The sequence below is a fragment of the Crotalus tigris genome, unplaced genomic scaffold (genome assembly GCF_016545835.1).
Source record: "Crotalus tigris isolate CLP2741 ecotype Arizona unplaced genomic scaffold, ASM1654583v1 scf7180000017667.1391209, whole genome shotgun sequence".
Taxonomy (NCBI): domain Eukaryota; kingdom Metazoa; phylum Chordata; class Lepidosauria; order Squamata; family Viperidae; genus Crotalus; species Crotalus tigris.
The window spans coordinates 584,061-608,473 of NW_024096553.1; the positions used below are offsets into that span (position 1 = coordinate 584,061).

The 24,413-nt window shown below is 36.6% G+C and overlaps 1 protein-coding gene across 4 annotated transcripts in view; it reads right to left on the reverse strand.

Moving 5' to 3' along the window:
• Positions 1–24,413, reverse strand: part of MET (MET proto-oncogene, receptor tyrosine kinase) — a 137,169-nt gene that overhangs the window by 11,616 nt on the left and 101,140 nt on the right. For all 4 annotated transcript variants that reach the window (XM_039337005.1, XM_039337008.1, XM_039337006.1 and 1 more), the window contains 7 exons: positions 20,635–20,781; positions 16,664–16,823; positions 15,171–15,311; positions 8,930–9,160; positions 5,324–5,404; positions 4,499–4,680; positions 1,656–1,765 (listed from right to left, as the gene is read on the reverse strand). In XM_039337005.1, the coding sequence (XP_039192939.1) occupies positions 1,656–1,765; positions 4,499–4,680; positions 5,324–5,404; positions 8,930–9,160; positions 15,171–15,311; positions 16,664–16,823; positions 20,635–20,781 (1,052 nt within the window). The remainder of the gene's footprint in view (positions 1–1,655; positions 1,766–4,498; positions 4,681–5,323; positions 5,405–8,929; positions 9,161–15,170; positions 15,312–16,663; positions 16,824–20,634; positions 20,782–24,413) is intronic.

The window sequence follows — 24,413 nt, forward strand, 5'->3', positions numbered from 1 at the left end:
GTATTATATGCACTGTAGAGTTTATACTATGCTTGTCAGCAACTTAAATTCAGGTTTTTCTTTCTAACTGAAGGAGCATAAAACAAATAAAAAAATAAGAGCAATTGGAGTATTTATTTCTTGGTAAAACATTTACTAATTATGAGAAAATGGACAGAAATTTTATGATGTGTGTATTTTGGTAGAAAAATAGTGAGTTATACTGTAAGTAATAGGTTGTGAGGAATGAATGTTTGTCAAAAGAAGCAAACTTGGCTGTCTGCAAGGACTTGCTTCCACTCAGGAGAAACATGAAACTAAATTGAATTCAGTGAGAATGAGATACTTTAAGAATGTGTGATAAAACAATCGATATTATGGTCAATGGATAAATGTGACTTAAATAGAAAATATCAGTAGAAAGAAATATCAAAGTTGATTGGTCATATGAAGAGACTAAATGAGGATCACATTACAAAACAAATATATGAAGGAAAAGTGAATGCAGAAAAGGAGGAAAGGATGGAGATTACAAGAATCTCAAAAAGAAAGAGGTAAGGTGTTTAAAGAAGAAAAGGAACTATATGAAGGAATGGGTATGATGGAATGAAGAAAAAGGGTATAAGAGGAAATGGTGTGGATGCAAATTAGTTTGTTAGATTGTTTAATCTTTTCTCTTATTTATTTTTTTCAGTTTCTTTGGCTTACTCTATTTCTGTGTTTTTCAAAATATTGCTTATCTTGAAAGAAAATAACATCATGGGTATGTAGGTATGTTAACATTAAGCATGTTATTGTGATATAATCAAATGATATTTCAGGAACAAAAGAAACCTGTAAAAATGCAACAGAAAACATGGAAATAATGCCTTCTCAGAGAAAACTAACATTGAACATTGATGTATAGAAAGGATGCTCCTCAAAGCAAAATAATTTCAACCTCAGAATCCTGCATAGAAAGCAAAAATTCCTAAGACTAAGTAAAATTGAATGTAATTGTGTTTCCTATACCACATAAGTAATGCAACTCTCTGAGTGATATTCAGCAGTTGTAAACATCTGTAGCAATGTTTTTTGGCCTTGGCAACTTTCAGATTAAAAATCTTTAAGACATACTGACTGGAGAATTCTGGGAAATGAAGTCCACATATCTTAAAAGTTGCAAAAACTGAGAAACATTTATCTATAGCAGGGGTGTCAAACTCGCAACATCACGTGACATGTCACGATGTATCGTGACTTTTTTTCCATTGCCAGCAATGGGGTGGATGCAGTTTTGGCATGACGCATCTGGCCTGCAGGCCGGCAGTTTGACACCCCTGATCTATAGGAACATTATAGATAAAGTTCTAAGTTTCATATTAAAAAGAAACATTACAGAAATAAGAAATAAAATAGTATAAATGGAATGAACTTTTTTTTCCAGATGGCATTATTTTTATCCCACCCTCATTTTTTTAAATAAATAACTCAAGGCAGCGAGCAGATCTAAATCTTCTTTTGTATTCCTATTTTTCCCATAACTGCTCCATGAGGTGAGTTGAGCTGAGAGTAACTGTCTCAAAATCACTCAGCTGACTTATATCACTAAAGTGAGATTAAAACAATCTCCTGGCTTCTGTTCTGGTGCCTTAATCACTAGAAATAATGTGAGAAAAAAGTTAATCTGTACTTACATACAATTTCTTGCTGCTAAATCTCTATGGACAAACTTTTTGCTTGCAAGATATTTCATCCCTTTTGCTACTTGTAGACCAAATCCAATCAGATCCTTCACCGTTGGATTCTGAAAATTATGGACGTGTTAGTAGTTAAAACAATGCAGTGAAGAATGACTTTCAGTTATAAATATGTACTGTAATAGATGAAATCAAACTTAATCTTCATTTTAATATTGAAAGGTTCTACATTCAAACATAGTTTTCCTGATCCTAAACTTGCATTAGTAACTAAGGAAACAAAATATTGAATAAATTTAAGTATTTATTTGATTATATAGCATGTTTAAAAAAGAAATCTAGATGAAATTAACTAATTGTGAGAAGTGTTGAAATATGTGATAACCTAAGTTTTAGATTACCATTTTGTTGTTATTACACAGTGATTCTTATATACATGATACAGTGGGCAAAAAAGTATTTAGTCAGCCACCAATTGTACAAGTTCTCCCACTTAAAAAGATGAGAGAGGCCTGTAATTGTCATCATAGGTAAACCTCAACTATGAGAGACCAAATGAGAAAACAAATCCAGAAAATCACATTATCTGATTTGGAATGAATTTATTTGCAAATTATGGTGGAAAATAAGTATGTGGTCACCTACAAACAAGCAAGATTTCTGGCTCTCACAGACCTGTAACTCCTTCTTTAAGAGGCTCCTCTGTCCTCCAATCATTACCTGTATTAATGGCACCTGTTTGAACTTGTTATCAGTATAAAAGACACCTGTCCACAACCTCAAACAGTCACACTCCAAACTCCACTATGGTGAAGACCAAAGAGCTGTCGAAGGACACCAGAAACAAAACTGTAGACCTGCACCAGGCTGGGAAGACTGAATCTGCAATAGGCAAGCAGTTTGGTGTGAAGAAATCAACTGTGGGAGCAATAATTAGAAAATGCAAGACAAAGAAGACCACTGATAATCTTCCTCGATCTGGGGCTCCACGCAAGATCTCACCCCGTGGGGTCAACATGATCACAAGAATGGTGAGCAAAAATCCCAGACCTAGTGAATGACCTGCAGAGAGCTGGGACCAACGTAACAAAGGCAACCATCAGTAACACACTACACCGCCAGGGACTCCGATCCTGCAGTGCCAGACGTGTCCCCCTGCTTAAGCCAGTACATGTCCAGGCCCGTCTGAAGTTTGCTAGAGAGCATTTGCATGATCCAGAAGAGGATTGGGAGAATGGACTATGGTCAGATGAAACCAAAGTAGAACTGTTTGATAGAAACAGTCGTGTTTGGAGAAGAGAGAATGCTGAGTTGCATCCAAAGAACACCATACCTACTGTGAAGCATGGGGGTGGCAACATCATGCTTTGGGGCTGTTCCTCTGCAAAGGGACCAGGACGACTGATCCGTGTACAGGAAAGAATGAATGGGGCCATGTATCATGAGATTTTGAGTGCAAACCTCCTTCCATCAGCAAGGGCATTGAAGATGAAACGTGGCTGGGTCTTTCATCATGACAATGATCCTAAACACACCGCCCGGGCAACGAAGGAGTGGCTTCGTAAGAAGCATTTCAAGGTCCTGGAGTGGCCTAGCCAGTCTCCAGATCTCAACCCCACAGAAAACCTTTGGAGGGAGTTGAAAGTCCGTGTTGCCCAGCGACAGCCCCAAAACATCATTGCTCTAGAGGAGATCTGCATGGAGGAATGGACCAACATACCAGCAGCAGTGTGTGCCAACCTTGTGAAGACTTACAGAAAACGTTTGACTTCTGTTATTGCCAACAAAGGATATATAACAAAGTATTGAAATGAACTTTTGATATTGACCAAATACTTATTTTCCACCATAATTTACAAATAAATTCTTTCCAAATCAGACAATGTGATTGTCTGGATTTGTTTTCTCATTTTGTCTCTCATAGTTGAGGTCTATCTATGATGACAATTACAGGCCTCTCTCATCTTTTTAAGTGGGAGAACTTGCACAATTGGTGGCTGACTAAATACTTTTTTGCCCCACTGTATATATTAAGAAGGAATATTTCATTGCAGAATTATTAAAAAAATTGTAATTGAATGTGCATAGGATTGTTATTTTAACTGGCAGAGCACTTTTTTAGACCTTACTAATAAAGCTACCTATGAAAACTAAGGCTTAAAATATTGGTATGTTTCTTTCAAAACTAGGGTGAACATTAATTATTAGTTTACTTAAACAACAGAATGTTTGTACTGTAATTTTTATATATTTTTTTTATTTTAATTATAAAGAATTGCCTATGACAAAGATAAATGGGAAATTACCAGAATCAGATAGCAACCTCAGCAGCTCTCAATGATTACAGAGTTTTCCCAGGATTACCGGGATATTAAGGTCTGAACATGGCATATTGCTTTCAAAAAATTGTCTACATATTTGAAAATGTTTATAAGCCCAGCCCATCTCCCTTCAACTTCAACATAAATCTATAAGCAACGTACAAGAAACCAAAGAACAAAAATTCAGATTCCTTACACTCCTCCAGACAGGAATTCTGATCATCCAGGTCCAAATGCCCACCCAGAATCACTTTGTAGTGGAGATGGGTGGCATAAAAATTTAATAAATAAAATAAAATAAATCCTACACATAAATCCTTTGATTCAAGTAGTTTTTCTGTATTTTTCAACGATCAATTGCTTTTACGTGAAATGTGTAATGCAACTTCATTAAATTCTGATTAAAAATACCATATTTCAAAGTAATAATTGATCCATCAATTTGTACTTTCAGACAGAACTATAATAATATATAATTGCCTAACTGTATCACTACTGAACATCCCATAATACACATACATGAGATTCATTTCTAATGAAGTTTCGAAGATCTCCATGTTTCATATAAGGAAGCACCACCAAAGGAGAACCTTCATTAGGCAAGCAAATTCCAAGTAGTGACAGGACATTGGGATGAGTGAAATCCTTCATTATAATTCCTTCTTTTAAGAATTGAGCTACTTCATCCAAATCCGTAATTCCTGAAAAATGTAGCAACAATTTTTTAATAAATATACATATAATTTCTAATATATTTTAAATACATTTTAATGAAAGGAACAAATATAGATCCTTAGTATTACTCCTTTATAATCCTAATAAGGTTATAATAAAACACATTGAAACTTATATATGTATTCTCAAAATTATATCCAGGTATTTGCAGGGCTAGACGCTGCCTATCTATAAGCAAATGAGCTGGAAGAGTGTTATCTGGAGTGTATTTAACAAATTTTAGCAGCATAGTTCCAGAACTCCTTTCTCTTCCTTTTTTACATATTAATAACAATATATAGAAATGCTCCATCTGTCGAACTAAAAGAATGTTATTAATAGTTTGTGCCAATTAAGTCCTGCTGTTTTCCAACTGTCTCACTCATAAAAAGTGAACATAAGCTAGTGGTAAAATGAAACCACAATTTTTCTCTCTTTCCTTTAATCTTTTATTTATTATGTGGACAGAAATGATGAGCATTCTTCCATATGGACATTGTAAGATGTATGGAATAAAATTTCTGCAAGCTACACAAAGACACTTAACTTGATAAAAATAATCATGGCTCAACAAATATAGTTTAGTCAGTGAAAATACAATGATACAGAATAAAATATTATGAGGCTCACTGTTCAAGGATTTCACAGCACAATGAATTTTCTTGCCATCAGTATCCAATAAAGTTCCATGATAAACACATCCAAAATGCCCTGCAAAGAGAAAATATCACAAGTCCAATTTCTACTGATTTCTCTGGAGCTGTCTTTATATTTTGGGAGTGATTAAGTGCTGAGGGAAAGAAACTTGTCCTGGATTCTTTCAGAAATCATTCTGAGCTGCTCAGAACAATGCAGCAACACAGTCAAAAAAATGATAAAACAATGGTAAAACGCCTGGGAGATGGTTGGCTTATCAATTAAGAAAGAAACAGAGACAGAGAATAATAGAGAAAATAAATTACAAGGGTAAATTAGTTTCTCAGAAGGAATTGATTAAAAAATCTTTTTTGGATTATTATCAAAAGTTATACAAATCTACTAATGTGCAACTGCTAGATATAAATAAATATCTAGCTGAGGCAAGTTTTCCTAAACTGACTGAGGATCAGAAACATGAAATTAATGGCTTAATTACTAAGGAGGAAATTGCCTCAGCAATTCAACAATTGAAACTAGGGAAAGCACCGGGTACGGATGGGTTAACAGCTGTTTATTATAAAGCTTTAATGGAGGAGATGATCCAACCATTAAATGATCTTTTTAATGGTATCTTACAGGGTTTAGAGATTCCTCCTTCATGGCGTAGTGCTTTTATATCATTGATTCCAAAGGAGGATCAAGATCTTACTTTACCAAAAAATTATAGGCCTATATCTCTTTTAAATGTGGATTATAAGATATTTGTAAAAATCTTGGTAAATAGGCTTATGAGGGTGGCGCATCATCTTGTGCATAAAGATCAATCAGGGTTTATAACAGGAAGGTATATGAAAAATAATGTTAGACAAATTATTAATCTATTAGAATATTTAGACAAGAACAACCAAGTTCCTGCAGAGCTCATATTTTTAGATACTGAAAAAGCATTTGATCAATTGAATTGGCATTTTATGCTAAGAGTAATGGAAGAAATGAATTTTGGCGAAAAGATATTACAAGCTCTTACGGTAATATATCAAAAACAAATGGCACAACTTATTGTTAATGGAGGTTTGTCGGAGGTTTTTACAATAGAGAAAGGTACTAGACAGGGGTGTCCTTTATCGCCATTGTTGTTTGTTTTAACACTGGAAATATTATTGATCAAAATTCGAGAGTCTCAGGAAATTAAAGGAATAGAAGTTAACAAAAAAGAATATAAGTTGAGAGCTTTTGCGGATGACTTGGTTGTTACTTTGTCGCAACCTGATTATTCTGCAGTAAACTTATTACAGTTGATTCATCATTATGGTTTGGTTTCGGGTTTCAAGATTAATGTAAATAAGACTAAAATCTTACCTAAAAATATGTCTAGTCAGGAGAAGCAGATTTTGGCTAACTTGACGGGTTTTGAGATTGTTAATAAGGTAAAATATTTGGGGGTGATGTTGTCTGTTTCTAATGTAAAATTATTTAAAAATAATTATGAAAGGTTGTGGGTCAGGGTACAGAAGGACTTGAAGAATTGGGAGAAGTTGCAATTATCCCTCATGGGAAGAATTGCAGTGATAAAAATGAATATTCTACCCAAGTTTCTTTTTTTGTTTCAAATGTTACCGATTTTGAAAAATGAGATTAATTTAAGTGAGTGGCAGAAGGGTCTTAATAAATTTATTTGGGCAGGGAAAAAGCCAAGGGTTAAGTTTAAAATTATGCAAGACTTCCGTGAGAGGGGTGGACTTAAGGTACCAAATTTGAAATTATATTACGATGCGGTGGTCTTAACACTAATCAGTGATTGGGTAAATTTGACAAATCCTGAGATACTTCATTTAGAGGGATGGGATTTACTTTATGGGTGGCATGCCTATTTAATATTTAATAAAAAAATGGACTGGGTCTTTAAATCTCATATTTTAAGAATTTCTTTACTTAGGATTTGGAGAAAATATTATAAAAGTGATTTTAAAGTTCCATTATGGGCTATACCTTGGCATGCGATAGAAGGAATAAAAAGAGGAGTAAAAATGGACATGGTGTCTTATAGTCAGTTACTTAGATGGGATGGGCAAAACTGGCAGTTAAGATTACGAGAAGATTTAGCGCAAGAAAATATTATTTATTCTTGGTTTCAATATAGGCAACTAGTAGATAAATGGAAGGTGGATTGTAAATTGGGTTTTCTTAGAGAAGATGGAAATCTTATTAAGCAAGTCAAGGATCAAAGACAAACCCATATCAAGAGAATTTATGGGGTATTAGTTGAAATGGACTCAGAAACGGAATTAATTAAAGATTGTATGATTAGATGGGCGCAGAATTTTGGTGTCCCAGTCTCATTGGACATTTGGGAAACCATTTGGGTGAGAAATGTCAAATTTACACAAGCACAGAACCTTAGGGAGAATTTTTATAAAATGTTTTATAGATGGCACCTTGATCCACAAAAAATGTCTCTTATGTACCCTGACGTGCAACCCAAATGTTGGAGATGTGGTTATAAGGATGCTTCCTATTATCATATTTGGTGGTCATGCAGAGAGATAAAAGCATTTTGGATCAAAATATGGTGGAATATCCAGAGAATTTTTAGAAGGAGGGTAAAATTTACTCCGCAATTATTTTTGTTAGGCATTGTTACAGATTGTGATACAAAGGAGGTTGTATTGATGTTAAATTTGATTACAGCCGCTAGGCTGTTAGTAGGACAATATTGGAAGAAGGAATCTTTGCCTACATTGCAGGAATGGTTTCTTAAAGTAGCTTATCTGGCGGAAATGGCAAAGATTTCGGCTTTCTTAAAGCAACAAACGCAAGAGAAGTTCCTTGCTGTTTGGGACAAATGGATAAAATTTATACAATTTAGACTGGGTATACAAAAATATCACATAGCTTTTTTATAAGTTTTATTTTTATATATATATATAGATATTTTTTTTATATATATATATAAATATAAATTTTTTAATTTAATTTTTTATTTTTATTTCTTAATTTTTAATTAAGCCTATATTCTGCTCTGGGAAGCTCAGGGGGGGGAAGGGAGGGTTTTTGTGCGGGGTGGGAGATGGGTTTTTTTTTTATATATATATATATGTAATGTTTAGTTTCTTTTTTGTATATGTTGTCTTTTGTTTTGTATTGTTTTTGTCTTTTTGTAAAATTTATAAAACTTTCAATAAAAAAAAAAAGTAGAAAAATAAAAATAAAATAAAATAAAAAACAATGGTAAAACAATGATATTTCCAGTTGAAAGCTCTGATATTTCAAAAGTTCTGCTGGAGACAGAAAAATATTAAATCTAAATCTAGATCCATCATCCTGCCATTGGCACATCTTCCTTTGGAAGTTTACAACATCAGACCTTCCTAACTTTAGAAATATAACTCTTGAAGTTTTCCTGTGGGCAAATAAGTGATTTCTGATGTTGGATGTACTCTCTGATGCATTGAATGATTATTTGGGACGTCCCCAATGGAATGTATTTTCAGATAAAATTGCATAAAATTGAATGATTCAGCATCCCAACATAAACAGGGATAAAGCCAAATTTTTGAAATTAAATGTGTAAATATAAAATACAATTGAGACACCTACCTCTTCCTATTACTTCACTGAAGTGCACAATCATATTATCAGCACCAATAACAACATGCTCAACTTCTTTGACCAGATCTGGATTTAAGGCACTAATGTCAATGCGAACATTAGTCTGTAACAATGGACTAGCTAAATCAGAGTCTCCAGTAGACAGAATGGGAGATAGGTCCACATGAGGATATTGGGTTGGCCTGCAAGATCCATTCTGAGATAAAGTTGGAAACTGGTCTATAAGGAAATGTAAACATCTTTGTCAATAGCAAATTCTGCCACAGAAAGACTTGCGTTTATCTGTTTAGTTTTCATTTTAAAATTTATTTTTCACCTAATTACATAATGTAACACATGATTGCTAAAACAATAACAATAATCCTAAAAAGAACCAGCTTATCTGTAACTTGAGAGACACAGTAGCTATGCCCTTGAGAGAACTTTTCATAATGATCCTACAGGAATATCTGATTTGCAGGATTCATTTAAAATGGTGGAGCTAAGCCTGGAAACAGAATCAGAAGCCCTTATAGACCAAGAGAATATGGCTTGCAAAGCAAACCGTTATATACTATAATTTGTCTTTCATTTGTTGGGGTAATATTTTCTTCACACCATTTATATAAAACTAGTTTTAAACACTAATTGACATCCCAACTCTCATAAACATACTGTTCTACTGCAAACCTTAATCGGAATTGCCATGGTGCAAACCATATTTTCTTTTGTAGAATTTCCTAACAATTTTGTATTTTGAACCAAGCTCAAAATTGTAACAAAAACAATCTGAATTTGTAGTAATTTTACGGAAACAGACATTACACATTAGAGAAGAGAAGAAAGAAATGACAAAGGATATTGGTTATTTTCAAATTATTATTTAATGAACAGTTTAAAATCAGCTTAATACTTTCCAAATTATTGTAACTATATTTATCAAGAGGTAAATATTCAAATAGGAAATTGACTTTTATGATTCATTTCCTGAATTTTTAATATTTAACATTTTTAAGTACAGTAAATGTATTTACTATTTTTGTTTAAGAACCATAATGTATAGGGTTGATCAGACATCAATCTTCATGAATTTGCACAGACAAGTTAGCAGAATAAAAATGTGTCTAAACAAAACACTGCTATTCTCATTACTTTGAATCCAAGGAAATAGTTGATAACAAAGCTTAGGAAATGTGTGGGTCTCTTTCCCTTTCTTAGCAAACAATGGAGAATCTTTAAATGAGACCTTGTTCTGGCAGAGCTGAGGTGGATATTTTATTATTGCAGACACAATGCATCAGGAAGTGCTCTAGCATAATAGTATGCTGATTATTGTATTTGTATTTATTTAACTTATTGCATTATTTATTTAATTTACTAACATTTGTATGCCAGCTCTTCTTACAATTGGAAGGTAATAATTTTTGATATCCAAAACCTAAATAATCATTGCTTCATTGTCTAGATTAGCATTCTCCAAACTAGGGTCCCTCAACTCTCAATTCTTAAATTCTTCATCTCCCAGTATGTGGTTCTTCAATTTCTAAGAATTCCGGAAGTTTCAATTAACACATCTGGATTATAGTTAGATTTGAGAAGACTGTTCTCAATGTTATTGATTGAATTCTATTTATGTTTATTTTGCTGCAAGTACCTGGTGTGTGTGTGTGTGTGTGTGTCTGTGTGTGTGCAGACGTATAATTGTAGTCCGAATATTGGTGTATTATAATGCTGTCAGGAAATGTTTAGTTTGTGTGACGTACAGTTCAGCAATCAATGTGAACATTTCTTACAAGGACATAAAAGCATTCTTACCTATGCTGAGATTTTCTTGTAAACAGAAAGTACTCTCTTCTTAGCCATTTATGTTCAAATAAGACCAGGATGTGCTACTCATACATTAATCTTATTTTTACTTAAACAGAGTTTAGGTTAGCAGTTCCAGAGTTTAGAGAAAGACCACTGTTATACATATACTAACCTGTTTATAGTATGCCTAAATGATTGCATATGCCTGATCTGATGCATCACTAGCACTGTGCAAAGCATTTGAAAAGGCACTTTACAAAGCTCACTTGTGAAGCACCTTCTTGAAGCATTGAGATAACTGCTTTCTATGCAGTGTTCAGCCCAACTACCTCAAGGATTTTTATACCTTGTCATTATATGTGTGTGCATTCATAGCCACTTTATTTGGCAAGTAGAACATTTGGAAAAATCCATGAAGGAGGCTTGCCAAGACTCTGGAAGAGGTTGCAACTTCAGTGTTTTGAATGCTTTACATCTTGGAATAAGCATTCTCAGGTTTAGCACGAATAGTTCTGATCTTAAGCAACATATCTCAGTTTACAACAGGTATTTTTCTTTGATTGGATGTTGCTTTATTGAACTTGATACAACCTGGCATGTTGCTTCATGTATTCAGCAGCACTAATTTAAGTGTTATTGTTTTTTCATATATGTAAGAAAAATGGTGTTATGAAGCAGCCTTAAAAGATGGATACTGTCCTAGAATTACTTGGAATTTTTTTAAAGACATCCTGCAGGTGCATGGACAGTTCACATTACTGCCCCTCTACAAATTAGGATGCTGATACTGAGATTTACAGGTAGTCCCCAAGTTGCGAGCGTTCCTTTAGCAAACGTTTGAGGTTACATAATAAGTGCCCCATAGTGCTTATGAGCAAATCCTGAAATTATGAATATTGTGGCACCATGGCAGTCGTTCATCCTTAAGAGTGACCGCAGTGGCACTGCAACCCTGGTTATTCCCTCCCTCCCCACCCCCACCCTGGATCACTCTAGGCCAGGGCTTTTCAACCGGTGGTACGCGTACCACTTGTGGTACATTAATGAGTGGCAGTTGGTACGCAGCCATGCTAGCCAAGTGTAGTGGGGGAGGGAAAGAGCCAGCACAGGCAAGGACTTACTGTGAGAGAGTTCTCTGGAACTGCAGAGTGGCTGAGGCTGAGCCTCACCCGAGGCTCACTTCTGGCTCACCCTCCCCCATGAGAAAGGAGGAGGAGGGGGGCAGAGACAGGAGAAGCTATAAAAGGAGGCAGTTTGGGCGGGAGAGGGGAAAAAAAGAAGCAGCCTCGGGAGGATTTGGAGTCAGCTCTAGTGCACCGAAAGGGAAGGAGGAGGGGGGGGGGAAGAGGAGAGGAGATCAAGGAGTCCAAGCAGGCTGGCCATGAGCTGATCTACAATTTCTGTGGCAGCCACCTGTGCTGGCAGCAACAAACAGGCAAGAAATGCAGCAGGGGAAGGGTTGCCCTCCAGGAGGAATGAAGAAAGGTAGCATCAGCTGGAGGTAAGACACGGAGGAAGGGAGGGAAATGGAGAGTGGAAGGATTCTTATGTGCAATGTGGGCTTTGTGTTCTTAAGGAGTGTTTGGCAATTTCTATTTGGCTGATGTCTCCTGTTAGCTTCTATTGTTCTGCTATTGTTAGCAGTAAGTTTTGCTGCAAGGGATTTTGAAGTATTTTTCTCCTGAATGGATTTTGCCTATAGCATTCCTTTACTTATGAATGGAGCCATTTGGGGAATCTGCCTTAGCCGGCAGCAATACTTACTACATTTTTTTTCTTCCATAAATGCTGGCTGCACTCATTAACTTTCCTTGCTAGCCAGTAGCTAATTCTTAAAGGGGAATGTGCCTTTTTAAGCTACTTCTCTCAGCAGCCTCATTTTTCTGTCTCTGGAGGCTTTTCCTTGTTTGATGAATATATGGAAGAGGGAAAATATGGGGGGGGTGTTCAAATTCTTCCTTCAGAAGGAGGTGGGCATGAGAAAGAGGGAGGCAGGGAAGGAGGGAGGGAGGGAGGGAGGGAAGGAAGTCCCACCTTAGCACTTGGCCACTAGCAGCCCTGCCATTGACTTTGCTTATCAAAAGATTGCAAAAAGTGATCATATGACCCTGGAACACTGTAATCATCATAAATGTGAATCAGTTGCCAAGCATCCAAATATAAATCACATAACCCTGGGCATGCTGCAATGGTCATAAGTGTGAAAAATGGTCATAAGTCATTTCAGTGCAATTGCAAATTTGAACAGGTTTTTTTTTTGGTCATCAAGTTTTTGACACCTTGCTAGGTGGTACTCGAATATTGCCATAGCCTAAAAGTGGTACAGTCGGTGAAAAGGTTGAAAAGCCCTGCTCTAGGCACTAGGCCTTCAATACTCACCAAGTTCGAGATCCTTCACTTTCTTGACTGCTCCAGGCCTTCGGTGTGTTTGCAGAGAATGGAGGACTAAAGTAACACTAGATTGGGGGACACTTCCGCAGCCTTCTGGATGCCCGATCTGGGCACCAGGGGCCTTTTCCAGGCCATTGCCGCTGAGATCTGAGGCCGGAGGACACTTCTGTGGCCCTCCGGATGCCTGATTTGGACACCGGAGGCCTTTTCCAGGCCACTGGCAACTGGCCTCCGGAGGGCTGTGGAAGCATTCCCCAGCCTCAGATCTGGGCGACAGCAATCTGGAAAAGATCTATGATGCCTGGAGGCATGCGGAAGTTCCCCCAGCCTCACTTCCAGGCAGCATCAGCCTGAAAACGGCCTCTAACGCCTGGATCTGGCCTCTGGAGGCATGCAGAAATGCCTCCCAGCCTCAGATCCAGGCAGCAGTAGCAGCGGCGGCAGAGAGGAGATGGATCTTTTCAAGGTGAATCCAGCGCAGCATGAAGGGAGGGGAAAGCATGAAGTATCTTAGTGAGTCAGGGAAGTCTTGGGGATCTGTTCCATCACTAGGCCCTTCATGGCCTTCCCCACCCTGAGATACCTCATGTTCATTTAATGAGTTGCGCACATGTTAACGAGCAGGGAGTGATCTCATTCAAGATATGAGATACACTCGCATAAGTTTACGAGTTACAAATAGAATATGCAGGCTTCATTACACTCGTAACTCGAGGACTACCTGTATATGATCATGACAGCATAAAAGAGGAGTCCAAAATTTCACAAATTGCAAGAGTCTTTGACTATGAGTATTGTGAAAGGTCACAAGTTCACCATTGACTTCATGCACTTCTGGAGGCAGTGTATGAGAGAAAGGCTACATGAGTAAATTATAATATTCTTTGTATAAACTTCTTATTAGGTTGTGAAGATATATTATCTGAAGTTATCACAGAGAATGGATATAAAAAGAGGGAACATTTTGGTGAATATTGGTGAAAAAAGATAAGGAATGGGCCTATTGCACAAATTAAAATTTCACCTTGGATGGCATCAATATACTAGCATTCAAATATACTAATAATATACTGGCAATCAAAAGAAAAAAAGAAGAAACAGAGAGGGGCATGGATTCAGGCTGTATGATGATGGAAATCTGCTAAGTATCGTATTTCCCCGAAAATAAGACCAGGTCTTTTTTTTTTTTTTTTGCCTCCGAAAGAGGCACCAAGTCTTATTTTCAGGGGTGTCTTTTTCACTCACCTCCAGCACTGACAGCCCCACCCAGCCGGTCCACTTCTGCGGCTGAAGGAGCAGCTTCATTCTGCAGCTTAGAATGGAGCTCAGGTCTGCATTTTGCAGTCAGGTTTTTCCAGAAGGCCTCTGCAGAGGCCTCCCGAAAAGGCCTCTGACTGCGAAATGCAGGCCTAGGGATGCCGCAGAAGAAGTGGGCCAGCGAGGAGAGGCATGGTTGCAAGGTAAGGCTCCACCCCCCTTTTGTGCCTCGCCTCAAAACTAGGGCTTATTTTTGGAGTAGGGCTTATATTAGGCCCACCCCCAAAAATCAAGTTAGGGCTTATTTTCACGGTAGGTCTTACTTTCGGGGAAACATAGTAGTTTTAAACAATTATACCTGAATTATATAAAATCTGCAGAAGATTGTTGTTTGAGGTAGCATTCTCATAGAAATTACAGCAAGAATTGGTTCACTATTCTCATAATCAGCGTCTTTACATTGTGGATATGAAAACCATTAAAAGGGCAAAATCATAATATTAATGAAGACAAGCAGGAGGATTGTTGATTTTATAACAGATTCATCATGTTACAGACTTTCAGAAATATGCAACAGTGGGGTCCTTAGTGCTCTCTGAGTGTGTTTGTTTTCTTGCAGACCTTTTATTACCTAACTATCAGTGTTATGTAACAAAAATCACGTTACCTAATACAACAAATCTTTCTAAGACAAATGAAAAGATACTATTGTATATCTCATTATAGAAACAACATAGCTTAACATTTGGCAATCCTTTTCTATTTATTAATGAGAAAAATGGTAATATTGTACCTTCCAAAAAAGTTGATCTATAGTCTACTGATTCACTTGACACCAATTCAGTTGTAGGACTTACACTCCTTGCACTCACAAGCCTGTCCAAATGAGGAGTGTGTACTCTTCCATCATAGCGAACAATCTCTCCACCTAAATCTTATAGAAGAAAGAATGTCAATATTACAAAAAAAACCTGATGTTTCTATTATTATCATTCTTAATGGAACAAACAATAATTCTTATTCTTCTTAAAATATCTCATCTTTCCAATCAAAACCATATATTGGATTAGGCCAAGGTTTATCTTAATCCAGCATTTTGTTTGTAACAATGGTCAAGTAGATGACTCTGGACTGCTTGCAAGCAGAAGGCAACCTAGAGAAAACAGAGTTTTCAAGACCTAGAGTCTTTGATAGACCTGTCCTCCATGAATTTATAGTTATTTAGGTTAATGAGCATCACATTATGTAGCAATGAATTTCACAGAGATTATTTACAAACACTGACATTTACTGTATCATTCATACATTATATGAACAAATGCTTCCTCTTGTTTTAAACTGCCTTCCAATCAGCTTCATTGGATGCTTCCTTTTTGTAGTGTTTTTTTTTGGGGGGGGGAGAGGGAACCATCTCTAGTACTACATGACTTGCCGTATCATTCATGATTGTATGGACCAATCATATCTTCCCTTTGTAACCTTTTTTTCTAAGATAAAAAGTTCCTAACAGGTTAAGGGTTTGATCTGTCTGGTTACTTGGACTGCCCTTTTCTTCATCCTATGCTTATTGTACTAAAATGGAATTGCTTCTACTATTTATTTGACCATTAAGCTAATTTGAAGAATTCCTACTGGATTAGTTCACTTTTGTTTTTTTACTATTCTGCATATCTTATTCATTATTATCTGCAAACATGGCCAAGAAACTGTTTACACCCAAGTTAAAGTCATCTATGAATAAGTTAAATAGTCTGAACACAGATCCTTCAACAATTATACTTCTTTTTACCCTCCATACAGAACAGTGCTCACTTATTCCTACTTTTTATTTTTTGTTTTTTTAACCAATAAATAATCTATAAAAGCATGAGTCAAGTTATTTAAAGGTCACTAAATTTATTAAAGAGCTTTTGATGAGGAATTTTGTTAAAGACTTTTATTAATCCAAGAATACAGTGCTGACACTACCATCCACATGCCTATTATCTCTATTAGCTGTTCCAAATCCCTCCCTGAGAAAGTCAATATAGGCTCAGGTAATTTGTCCTGTATCTTTTATAGGGGAGACAGATGCAAAGAATTGAGCACATTTTTTCTGCAAATCTTTCTGTTTGTTAGGAAAGAGTTTTCATTTGCTAAATAGAGCTTTCTTATTATTTATAGTTTCTTCAACACTAATAGAAAATGCGGATTTGGTTAACCCTCTTACCTCATGGAATATATTTTAGCCGAGTAAGAATTACTGCAGTTTTAAATAAACTCTAGGAAAGTATTAATGATCATCACCTTTTATTTGCTTTTTCTTTTTTCTCCAAAGGAGAAATCCAAATGCTAACAGCGAGAGAAAAAATGTTGTTGCCACAATGCCTGCAATGAGTCCTGTGAAATTTGAGTCTGGTTGAATCATTACTTTTCCAATAACTGTTGATGAAATTTCTTTCTTCCACTGAAAGAAAGATAGATTAAAAATCTAAAATGTACTAAAACATACAGATATATGTAGCAACAATGACAAAAAATCAGCATAATTTATTTGTGGAAGTTGGGCAGGCATTGGTTTCACTAATAATACACATTTTATCACACATCCACTACAAGTTCGACTTGTTCTTTATTTCTGCTATCAGTAGCTCCTATTCTCTTATTCTGACCTAGGAAAAATGTTAATATAAAATTAATAAGGAAGCAAAAATGATGATGAGGATGAAGATTTATATCTGCCTTTGTCTGCTGGCTCAATGATTCCCTGCTTAGCAAAGAATAATGCAGCATGCAATAAGTTCACTGAGTAATGGGACTTATTCAAGAAGTTTTGCTCAATTCTGCAGATAAGAAAAAAATTGTCTAAACATTTATTCAGTTATCTGAATAAATATTTCATATTGATTTATTTGCTTTATAGGTGGCTCACCACATTAACAATGTGATGATTTCTGTAAGAAGTCACTGATTAATTTTAAGCTATGCCATGCTCTGTACTTCACAATAGCTTATAACATTCCTTAAGATTGCAATAGGAGATAGCTTTTGGTACTCAGATCATTTGTTCTGTTGTTGGTAAAAAAAAAAATGCTATCAGTCTTATACAGTAATTACTGGAATTTAGTTAGTTGTTATCAAGTTGGATTCAGTTCCTGCCAACTATATGAAGAAATATTTTCCATTCTGAATTATTTTTACTAGTAACTTGTAACTCTTCCAAAGACATTCCAATAATATCTTTGATGTCAGCAATCTACCTGATCCATTATCTTTTTTTTTACTTCTCTCAACCTTGCCAAACACTTTCTACCATCTGCTTGCATTCACATATATAGTCCAGGATGTTCATAATAACTGTCTCCATAGCCACAATTCAAAGGCATCTATCATCTACTAATGCTTTCTCAATGCCAGTCTCTACAGACAAATTTTTATCACAGAAAGCCATTGCTTTTAACTATTCTGGGCTTTGTTAGAGGTGTTTGCTTTAATATCTGAAGTGGAAAAGATGTTTCCTATCTAAAGTACGTTCTTGTTGTTGTATCCTGTTGGCAGAATCTTACAGAAGATACACAGTCCTAGAAAAATATGTGTTTGAATTAAGCAGGCAGTAACATGGCATAACCAAATCATCTTGTTCCTTCATTTCTTCAATTTTGCCATTCTAACCATCCAAGAACAATACTATACCATTCCTAGTATTGATTTAGTATTTCTTGCAATTTTCCATAGAATTAATTCTATCATTGTGTCCTAAGAAGCTGGTAAAAAGAAAACACCTATCCACTTTAGAAAAGTTCAAATTGCCGGGACCAGATGGTTTACATCCCAGGATATTGAAAATGCTGGGTGATGTGATCTAAGAACCACTGAACAAAATCTTTTAGAGCTCCTGGAGCAGGGGGGGAACTGCCACAGAATTTGAAAAGAACTGATGTCATTCCAATATTCAAGAAGGGGAAAAGGAGGATCCAGGAAACTACTGTATAGACTAATCACTTGACATCAATACCTGGGAAAATCTTGGAAAAGAAAATCAAGCAGGAGATTTGTGAGCTCTTAGAAATTAACAGGGCAATCACTAAAAGCCAGCATGGGTCTGTTAAAAACAAAACATGCCAGACAAACCTTACTGCCTTCTTTGATAAAGTGACTAAATTAGTGGATCAGGGAAATGCTGTGGATATACTTTACTTGGACTTCAGTAAAGCATTTGACAAAGTAGACCACAGGCTAGTTCTTGATAAAATAGAACAATGTGGGATAGACAGCATCACCACCAGATGGATTTGCAGTTGACTGACCAACTGTACTCAGCATGTAGTCTTAATGGAACTACGTCTACATAGAAGGAAGCATGCCATGGGGTTCCACAAGTGCTCTTCAACATCTTCATAAATGATCTAGATGAGGGGATAGAAGGGGAATTCATCAAATTTACAGATGACCCCGAACTGGGAAGAATTGTCAACACTTTGCAAAATGGACTCAAGATTCAGAAGAATCTTGACAGACTTCAGCATTGGGCCCTATCCAACAAGATGCAGCTCAGTAGTGAGAAAAGTAAGGTCCTGCACTTAGGCAGCAAAAAACAAATGTACAAGTATAGAATAGGTGATAGCTGGCTCAAGTAGTAACTGTGAGAGTGATCTAAGTATCCTAGTGGACCACCACTTAAGTATGAGCCAGCAGTGTACTGCAGCTGCCAAAAAAGCCGAAGCAGTCCTAGGCTGCATCAATAGAGGGATAGCATCAAAAGCACAAGAATGACAGTCATTTTCTACACTGCACTAGTGAGGACACACTTTGAACAATGTATCCAGTTATGGTTACCACGATCCTAGAAGAGTGTAGAAAAGAGCAACAAAGATGATAAGGGATCTAGAGGCTAAACTGTTATGATTAATGGTTAAGGAACTAGATATGTTTAGCCTAACAAAAAGAAGAATTAGGGGTAACATGAGAACTATCTTTTGGTGCTTTTGGCTGTCACAGGTATAAGAGGGTTGACTTATTAACTTGCCTTATCTTGAGGGTAAGATAAGAAGTAATGGGTGGAAGCTGGTTAAAAATAGATCCAAGCTGGAACTAAGGACAATTTTCCTGACAGTTAGAACAATTAATCAATGGATCAGCTTGCCTCCCAGAGTTAGGGATGCTCCATCACTGTAAGTCTTCAAGAAAAGACTGGACAGACATTTTTCCAGGATGCAATAATTGGGCAGGGAGTTGGACTAGAAGACCTCCAAGATCCCTTCTAGCCATATAGTTCTGTGATTCCTAATATGCGCATATCTTCGTATTGATTCTTCCTGGATATCCACTATTTTTAACAGATAAGATCTTACTGTTTACTAGGTTACAGTCAAGCTCATGTAGTACTTAGCAGTATATTTTCTGAATATTACTACCATTCTATTCCATTGTACAGACATTCCATGAATAATTTATAATAATATGAAATTAATTGTTCCATTCCAATTCATCTATGTTTACTTATTTCTAAGGTAGTTTGGCATGCTTCATATTCATGTCAATCCATATATCTAATATTTCAAATACACACACACACATCCTTGTAAATTATCTCTTTCAATATTGGCAGATTTATCTTTTAATATTGGCAATGTAAATGTAATCATGATATACAAAAAGAGGGTGCTTAGCTAACAAAAGCTAATATTTCATCAAGAAAATATTTGGAGAATTAAACTGTGTACATACTATATTTCTACATTTCTTTTTGAAATATGTATAGACAGAAGAATTATGCAAATAATAAGGATTATTAAAAGGCAAAGCTCAAACTTTATCCACAATTTAAAATGCCAAGTTATGGTTGCAAATTTGATTCTGAATTGTAGACAAATTTCCAATTCATACATTTAGCTGAAATATGATGTTGTCACATGGAGAAATATTTTCCTATAAGATTGCATTAATAGTGAAGTAGAATATTTATGAGAGCATTCAATTGTTCAAAATACTACAAAAAGGAGTTACTACAAAATACTACAGAAACATAATTAATAATTATAATTACAAATTTGAGAAAGAAATGTAGAAATACAGTATGAATGATTGATTCAAACCAGGTTAAGAATGCAAAAACTAAGTACTTCCAAACAATTTAAAATATTGCTGCTACTCACTTAATACAAAGTGAGACAAAGACAGAATGAACATACAAAACAACTAGAAATTCAGGTATAGTTAGTAAAAAAGGTGACATTTAAAGCTGAATCATATATGCAATATTAACATAAATATCCTACCACTATATTTAATTCATGGTTGGCTTTGAGCAGCTCTTTAGGAATGGTACAGGAAACAGACTGCAACTTCAAGGTGATGTTCTCACAACTCCGGTTTCCAACTTTTAGTACTTCACCTTTAACAGCTTCAGAATCAATGTTACTTCCCTAAAAAAAAGTTGCATTAATTAAACGTAATAAAGAGAAATAGTAAAACAAAAGGCAGAACGAATACTGGATTGTATTTATTCTTTCCATAGTTAACAAAATGCCATAAGAAATGGCATTTCTCAGTGGCCATTACAATAGATTAAATAAGGTTACTTGGTCTATGGAAGTTACCAAATGATCAAGCAGAAAAACTTGACATTTCAAATAATTACTGAAAGACACTGGTCTAAGTTTACCTTCCTAACATTTCCCAATAACTATTAGTTATTCAAATCAAAGTTACAAAGGATCTTAAAAATGTCTAAATAGATTCACAAATTGTTGCCTGTCACTATGACTGAATGGAGTTCAATGGGAATAAAAATAAATTATTTATAGACATACTGAGTACCTTACACCAGAGTGCAGAGAGGATGGCTACAACACAATAGATCAGAGGTCACCAACCTTTGTCAGTTGGCAGACCCAAAGAAAAGGGAGAAGGAAACATTTTACATGTGTGCATGTCGCAAATAGAGCGGGGCTAGCACCTGCATGATACTCACGAGCCCTGCCCTGTTCTTGCATTGCACAGCACCTTGTTTCTGTGCCCTGCGGTGGCCCATTTTTGCGCTCTGTGGTGCGGCGGTGGCCCGTTTCCATGCCCCGTGGCATAGCATTGTCCATTTTTGCGCCTTGCAGCATGATGGTGCCATTTTTGCACCTTGTGGTGCAGCGGTGGCCCATTTTTGCACCCCAAGGCACAGTAGTGGCCCATTTTTGCGCCCAGTGGCGTGGCATCCTGTTTTTGCTAGCACAAGTGAGGGGGGCCTATCCCACATCCTGTTTGTCCTTTGAGATAAGCTTGACTCCTGATGATTATAAGGACCAATCCATGTAATTTTCTTAGCATCTATGTAAAAGTAATTTGCCACTTACTACATCTGGATTTTGTTTTCAATTCCCAATCCTTCAGGCTTAGAGTTTCTAGTGGTTTTCTATCCAAGTGCTAATAAGGGACAAATCTGCAAATATTGGCTAAATGTTCATAAATTTTCTCAAAAAACCACATTGCAATAATTTGGCAGTAAATTGCCATTTATTTAAATTACAGTCACAAAATAAATCTGGACAAATACTTAATATTTGGTAATTGTTTGGGAGTTAGAGATATTTCCTAAGTCTCTGGAAATCTTATGTATATACAATCATGTTTTAGGGAACAGCACACAGGATACATACAGATATGCTGAAATATAACATCTATATTTGCAATTAGGGAGGAAAATTTCTGGAGGTAACACATTTGTTTGTGAATGATACCAGGATCCTGGATAATCTTACAGGTTGTCCTTGACTTAGAATCATTTGTTTAGTGACTATCTGATTTACTATATTACTGAAAACAATGACTTATGACCTCACACTTAGAATGGTTGCAGAATCTCCATGGTAAAGTAATCAAAATTTGAATACTTGGCAACTGTCTGTCAGATCTGCCCCAGTCTGATCCCTTAGAAAAGTAAAACTCTTGAATCCATTTGAAGTGAAAAAGCACTTTTACTAAGAGGTGCTGATTGCAGGAGAGTCAAGCAGAAACTAAAATTCCTGCACGCTAATACAGAACTAAACCACGTTTTCCCCTAGCTCTCCTCCTGTGGCCCATCTGTGCATAGCCAATCCAGCACTGCCAAGATGTTATGAGAAACTCTAAGGTGTTTGTGCTGGTGAAATTCCACACTCGGGGCAAACGGCCTTGAAGATGCCAGTGCCCTAGTACAAACCAGATTCCAAAATGCTCTGTCCTTCCTCAACTGTCAAATCCCCCCTCCCAATTTTCCACCGTAAAGATATACATCTTTATTGCCCATTTGTTCCCCCTTCCCTTCCCCAATTGATTACAGAAAGCCGCTGGCAAGGCACGAAGCCCAAGCTGATAGATCTGACATACTGCTGCCTGTGACAGGGATGTTAGTCCTGCAAATAAATGAAAAGACATAACAAAGAGAGAAACAAGGTAGATATACAGACAGAATAGGGTACTATTTCAGTTTATTGGGATACTGGTTGTGGAAGCATTTGAGGAGTTTGGCAGCTTTAATGTGTTTAAGATCCACCCATTCAGTCTCTGAAGGAGAAATGTTACTAAATACTGGAGTTTTCCTCGGTGCCTACAGGAGTCCTTAATTTCAAAATGTTGTTCCCCCTCAGTCATGAGTAGCTTAGGTGGTGGTGGCAGCATTGGGTGTAAAGGGGATTGAGTTTCTAGTATCAGTAGGCTACAGTGGTAATTTAAGTGGATGAACCTGAGGGATTTCAAACTAAACCTTGACCAGGTTGATGATTCTTTTGATGGGGAAAGGGCCAATATATTTGAGTCCCAGTTTTTTTGATGGCTGTTTGAATTGTAGGTATTTAGTGGAGAGGTAGACCTGGTCTCCAATTTTAAAATCTTTGGATTTTACTCATTTTTTATCTGTGTGCTTTTTATAAGTCTCTCTCACCTCTTCTAAAGGCTATGAGTCCTGCAACTGGGTAACCCAGTCTTTTAAAAATGAGATGGGGGGGTGGCCAGGGGCAATTCAGGCATGGGCACAAAATCCTGTCCTGTGGCCATTTTGAAAGGGGTGAATCTGGTGCTGTTATGTACAGAATTGTACATAACAGCAAATGGCAGGAGGTCTGCCCAATTGTCTCATTGGTAATTTATGTAACATCTTAGGTATTGTTTTAGCACCCCATTTGTATGTCCACACCCCCATTCATTTCAGGATGATGACTGGAACTGAATCCCTGGGATGTCCCAAGAAGCTTTAAGAACTCCAGCCAAAATATGGAAGTGAATTGCACGCCATGGTCAGAAAGTATTCATTGAAGAGCATGTGTAGTCTACAGATGTGCTGAATGAACAGCTTAAGCCAAAGCATGAGCAGATGAGATTTTTTGGCAGGCCATAAAATGCACCTGTTTGGAGATAAGTAATCACCCAGATTACCGTGTTTTCTGAGGTTTCCAGTAGCTCTACTATGAAGTCCATACAGATTTCCTTCCAGGGGTATTAGACTCCACCACAGATTGGAGGAGCCTTGGTATTTTCCCTTGCTACCACTTGGCTGAAACACAAACTAGGCACCTAGTCACATAACTTTGAATGTCTTTTTTAAGCGACAGCCACCAGAACTGGCACTTAATCAGGTGTAATATTTTTACAAAGTCAAAATATACAGCGTTTTTTGAATCATGGCCTTTTTCCAGGATTAGTAATCTGGCTTTATGGGACATACAACCAGGCTAAGCCCCCTTGCATTGTGCATTCATTTTTGTGAGCCTTTAATCATTAGAGGACAAATGATTCCAGGCTCACAAAAATGAATGCACAATGCTTTTAGATGTCTGCTATGCCTTCTCAACTCTGGGGCTTTGCTTTTGTCTTTATTTGGGTGATGACTGGTACTGCAAGCTGGTGAGATGGAATAACTGTTCTCACTATTTCCTGTTTGGAGCTGTTGTATTGGGACATCCTGGCTAGCGCATCGACTAAAAAAATCTTTGCTCCTGGGAGGTAAAAGAGGGTAAAGTTAAATTGATTACAATACTGTGCCCACTGGACTTGCTTCGTCGATAGTTGCCGGGATGTTTTTAGGGATTAT